At 38.6% G+C, this 5,445-nt stretch overlaps 1 protein-coding gene across 2 annotated transcripts in view; it reads left to right on the forward strand.

Moving 5' to 3' along the window:
• Positions 1 to 5,445, forward strand: part of COG4 (component of oligomeric golgi complex 4) — a 21,956-nt gene that overhangs the window by 4,129 nt on the left and 12,382 nt on the right. For both annotated transcript variants that reach the window (XM_025045272.1, XM_025045273.1), the window contains exons 5-9: positions 1 to 140; positions 1,138 to 1,243; positions 1,747 to 1,904; positions 2,597 to 2,655; positions 4,623 to 4,756. The exon at positions 1 to 140 is cut by the window's left edge and continues 81 nt beyond it. In XM_025045272.1, coding sequence (XP_024901040.1) covers positions 1 to 140; positions 1,138 to 1,243; positions 1,747 to 1,904; positions 2,597 to 2,655; positions 4,623 to 4,756 — 597 coding nt within the window. The remainder of the gene's footprint in view (positions 141 to 1,137; positions 1,244 to 1,746; positions 1,905 to 2,596; positions 2,656 to 4,622; positions 4,757 to 5,445) is intronic.

Here is a 5,445-nt window from a genome sequence, read left to right on the forward strand (position 1 = left end):
AAGCCATAGTAACAGAGAAGTTTGCAATTGCCACTAAGGAAGGGGATCTGCCCCAGGTGGAGCGCTTCTTCAAGATCTTCCCGCTGCTGGGTTTACATGAGGAGGGATTAAGCAAATTCTCAGAATACCTTTGCAAGCAGGTATGGCTCCTGATTGCTTGGCAGGATAAAGATATGGTTCTCTGCCTACAGGTTGGAGCACTGGATAGATCCAATGTCTGTGGATACTTTTTCGCATCTGAATTTGACTCCCGTTTTCTGCTCTTGCTATAGCCTGGCAGGGTTGGATGCATGCATTCATTCAATGTTTATCTATGTATTGCCAGTCTGCTGTGTACCAGGCATGGCCTAGACATCCGATGCACATTTATTTCCAACAGACCAAGTGAAAGTATAGGAAAATTAAAATGCAAATTCTCTGACAAGTTGACTCACTTTTTTCAAGCTATCAGCCAGGAATTAGCTTCTATTAAGAGCATTCAGAGTTGTTGGTTACTGGCTTTAAGACTTCATCACCAGGCTTGAGTCTGAAAATAAGTTGCAATGAGATGAAGCAGACGAGATTACTTAAGGTTAAATCCTGGAAAAGAAACAGGCTCCAGTTAAGGACTCAGCCCTCTTCCCCCACCTTAGATGAAGAGGAGCAAATTGAAGCAGGCATGTGTGCAGAAGGTTGTTGTTTTTTTAACTATATGTCAGTGTGCATCCTACCTCCCCCCCACCCCCCGGCCCGCAACTTCTCTATAATGGAACATAATTCTGCCATTAAGAAAAATAAGATGGTTCTGTATTTACTGACATATTTCACTCTCTAACATATGTGGTTTGTTAAAATGAGGGGCACAACAATAAAGATGTATGCTTATGTAAGCTTAGGATATTTTCAAAAGGGTTAACAGTGATCACCTCTGAAAAAGGGGATTAAGAGACCAAGAGCTACCACTGTGTTCAAGTTCATTGTCCTTCCTGAGGCTCAAACAACCCAGAGCCTTCAGAGGAGGTTCCTATGTGCTGCCTAGACTTCAGAGCATTAAGGGAAGCATGGGAAAAAGAAAGCCAATGAGAAGTCTTTTGGGAAAACTGAGGCTGGCTTTTAGTCTGAGAAATATATATAGATTCTCTTCATTTTCTTTTTTAGGTGGCCAGTAAAGCTGAGGAGAATCTGCTGTTGGTACTAGGGACGGACATGAGTGATCGAAGAGCTGCAGTCATCTTTGCAGATACACTTACTCTCTTGTTTGAAGGCAAGCCTCTTCACTCTAGGAAGACTGGAGACATTAACAGCAGCATCATACCTTTTCTTCTACCTCCACTAGCCTAATGTCTTTAATTTAAACCTATCATTCACTATATACTGATTTATTGGAGAATTAACTTCCCAATTTAGTATGTGATTCGCAAAGATTAGTTTGAGCCTCCCTAGCCCTCAAGACCAAACTCTAAGAATAAATTTAACACTAAAATAAATTACTGGGAAGAAAGCAATGCTGGTTTTTAAAAATGCTCCTGTAGAAATTATCAGTATAATTTATGAAATGCCTGCTGGTATACCAAGCATTGTACATATTTAACAGATAAATTTGCTTAGCAACTTCCAGCACTGACAAGATCCTTTTGTATTCATTTGAGGCAGTGAAGCAACCAAAACATGTTGAGTTAGACCCTGGGTCAGTCCTGGCTGGAAGAAAAGAGTTTATTTTTTGGGAAGAATATTTGGAATCTAACCCTCTCACTTTTTTCTTTCTAGGGATTGCCCGCATTGTGGAAACTCACCAACCGATAGTGGAGACCTATTATGGGCCAGGGAAACTTTATAGCCTGATAAAATATCTGCAGGTGGAATGTGACACACAGGTGGAGAAAGTGGTAGACAAGTTCATCAAGCAGAGAAACTACCACCAGCAGGTGAGCAGGGGAGGCTACAGCAGTTTGGAAGCAGCCAGAAACGCTGAATGGAATAAATTGAGGGGGGAAAAGAAAAAAGATGCAACAGGAGATACATAAATGCTGAATGCAGACTGGCCTGCACTTTGCCCATCACCAGCTTACTTTGGACTTAAGGTGTTGTCAAGATGACAGTGGCCTTAGTACAAGACTGAGAAGGAACTGGCAAGGTCTTCCTGAAAGGAACACAGTAGTAAAATTAAACTAGTTCTTTATATCATAGGATGTACAATTGTGCCTGCTGGTAGTATAATGGGAATTTTATTTGTGAAGGTTCCTTAAGTGCTAAAGGTAACATTTCCTATTCAGAACTTGATTTTTCCATTCTTATGAGTAGCAAAAGTAAGAGCAGAACTTAGAAATAGGGGTAGTCCAATACAATTTTATTTCTAGGAGAAAAGATTTTAACTCGGGGAGACTCCAGGCGATAATACTTTGGAACACTGTTAGCATCCTTTTTAATGCAATAATAGAGGTGAGCATTAGATCTAAATCAAAAGTAAATCTCTGACTCATCATCTTGAAAGCCTGCTTTTGGCTTACCTGTTAAGTAAACTAAACCTAAACATTCTTATATGCTAGAAGTGGAGTGATCAGCAAAAGGCAGACAGGAGGGTGGGGAAGAGCTATCTTATTTCTGTGGTGTATTGCAGTTCCGGCATGTCCAGAACAACTTGATGAGAAATTCTGCAACAGAAAAAATAGAACCAAGGTAATCATCTTTTCTTTCGTCCATAACAATTTGTGTTGAATCATGTATAATTCAGACACTATGTTACAACGTGGTTTGTTTTAGGAATGTTTTATCTATGATTCTTTTTTTTTAATGGACTATATCGTGCAAAAAAAAGCATATGTATAACATATACATGGTTTATAAAGAATAACAGATCATTACCAATACTTTTAAGCCCCCAATGTGACTTTCCTCCTCTCCCTCCTTCAAAGGTTAACTACTGTCCTAAAATTTTAAGCTTTTTCTTTTTCTAATAAAAAAGAATATATGCTTGTTAAAAGAAAATCGAAAATTATAAAAATATATTCATTCAATCAGCAAATTTTTACTGAGTACACATTACATGCCAGGCACTGGTCCTTGGCACTGGGGATATGGCAGCAAGCAAAGAAAGCAAAACAGACCTAATTCGTTGTGGTAGCTCTGGTCTATAAAGTAGATAATAATAGTACCTAACACATAGTGTTTCACTATATGCCAGACATAGTTCTAAGTACCTAAAAAATATTAAATCATTTAATCCAGACTTTCTCAGCATCTATACTGTTGGCATTTTGCTGGATAATTCTTCATTATGGAGGACTATCCTATGCATTTTCGAATGTTTAGCAGCATCCCTGGCCTTGACCCACTAGACCCTGGTAACACCCTATAGTTGTGTGACAACCAAAAATGTTTCCAAATACTGCCAAATGTTCTCTGTGAGGTAAAATCACCCTCAGTTGAGAATCACTGATTTAATCCATAAATATTTTTTATAGATGAGAAAACCGAAGCCTAGACAGGTTAAGTGATTTGCCCAAGGTTATCCAGCTAGAAAGTGGCAGAACCAAGAAAAGAGTCCAGGCAGTCTGACTCTAGATTTCATGCTGTTAACCACTATGATAGTATATACTAAGTGTAGGCTATAGGAGAACATGTAATAAAGGTATATAATCTAAACTGATGAAGTTCAAGGAAAAATTCCTGAGGAAATGACCTTAGATCTGAGACCTTAAGAGTAAGTAGGAGTAATAGGTAAAGAGTATTTCAGGTAGAGCAGGAAAAGCATGTTCAAAGGCCCCGTATGTTTGAAAAACTGAAAGAAGGCCAGCATAGTTGAAGTACAGAGAGTTGGGGAGCGTCTGATATGAGATGAATCTGTAGAGGTTGTTAGAGTCAGGCCATTCCAGGTCTTCTATCCTAAGAGCTATGGAAATCTTGATTATGATAAGACCAGATTTCGTTTTTGAAAAGATCTCTCGAACTTCAGCGTGGAAAACGATTTGTTAATTTGTTTACATAAACTGAAGTAGGGGTTCAACTTCATTTTTAAATGTGGATCTCAGTTATCCTAGCACAGTTTTTCGAAAAGACTGTTCCTTTCCTGTTGAGTTGTCTTTGCCTCTCCTTGGAAATCAGTTGACCATCGACACAAAGATTTCTGGATTCTCAGTTAATCTATAGGTCTATCCTTATCAAAATACCACACTATTTTGATTGCTATAGCTTTGTAGTAGGTTGTGAAATCAGTAAGTGTGAGTCCTCCAACTTTTTTTCTCAAGATTGTTTTGGCTATTCATCTGAGTAGATGAATGGGCATGGGACAATTTAATGGAGTATTCCAAAATCCCACCACAGCTAAACAAGAGGTTGGGGAGATATGTTTTTTTTCCACACAAGGCATTGATAATTTTTGCTCAAACTGCTAACAAAAACATACCTCCCAGTCTCTTATTTAGCCCTGGCAGGATTTTAGGGCGGGAATGATTCAGGTGAAACATAAGTGGAATATGTGGTTGACAGCTGTCTCTGACTATAATTGGGTCAGCAGAGCCATGATGACCATCTGCAGAAATCTTCTGGACCCAGTGGGGAGGAGAAGTTTGGGACTTTGTTTGCCATGTATCTCTTATATCTGAAGGAATCCAGTGTCTTGCTTATTTCTCCTCTGTGTGTCTCAGGGAACTGGACCCAATCTTGACTGAGGTCACCCTAATGAACGCCCGCAGTGAGTTGTACTTACGCTTCCTCAGGAAAAGAATCAGCTCTGATTTTGAAGTGGGGGACTCCATGGCCTCAGAAGAAGTAAAGCAAGGTAAAAAGAGTTTTCCATATTCTCTGGAAAGGCTGGGATTCATTGTTATGCCACAGATCTCTTAATAAGGGAATAACTAGAGCTTCTTAGCATCTGGGGGTCTATGGTCAAATTGATTCCCAGGAGAAAATCTACACTTAAGTGAATTTGAGAATTGGACGAGGCCTTTGAAGCCATCTAATCATTTTATAGACTAGGAAGGCTAATGCCCCAAATAATTAAACTGTTTTCCTCTGATCTTTTCCTCACACTATGCTTCCTTACCAGCTTTGGTATTTAATTTAGATAGGTGATATATACACATTGTAGACAGATAGATACGAAGAAAGGAAAGAAAAAATATACACAACTTCCAGGGAACTTTTGGGAGTGATAGGAATATTCAAAGCTGGATTGTAGCAATTGTTGTAAAACTCTATAAAAGTTACTAAAAAATCATTGAATCATATACATAAAATGGGTTAATTTCATGGTACATAAATTATACCTCAACATTTAGAAAAGAGTATATAGTATAAAGAAAGAGTATACAAAAAGAGTATATAAAAAGAGTATATAGTGTAAAGAAAGCCTTTCACCCGCTCCCTCAGACTCCCAGTTCTCCCAGTTAAAATTTTTGAAGGGATAAATACATTGGAAAAAATGGGTGGTACAGTGCTATTTCATGTACAGACTTACCCTCCAGGTTT

This window comes from Pteropus alecto, unplaced genomic scaffold, assembly GCF_000325575.1.
Source record: "Pteropus alecto unplaced genomic scaffold, ASM32557v1 scaffold42, whole genome shotgun sequence".
Classification (NCBI taxonomy): domain Eukaryota; kingdom Metazoa; phylum Chordata; class Mammalia; order Chiroptera; family Pteropodidae; genus Pteropus; species Pteropus alecto.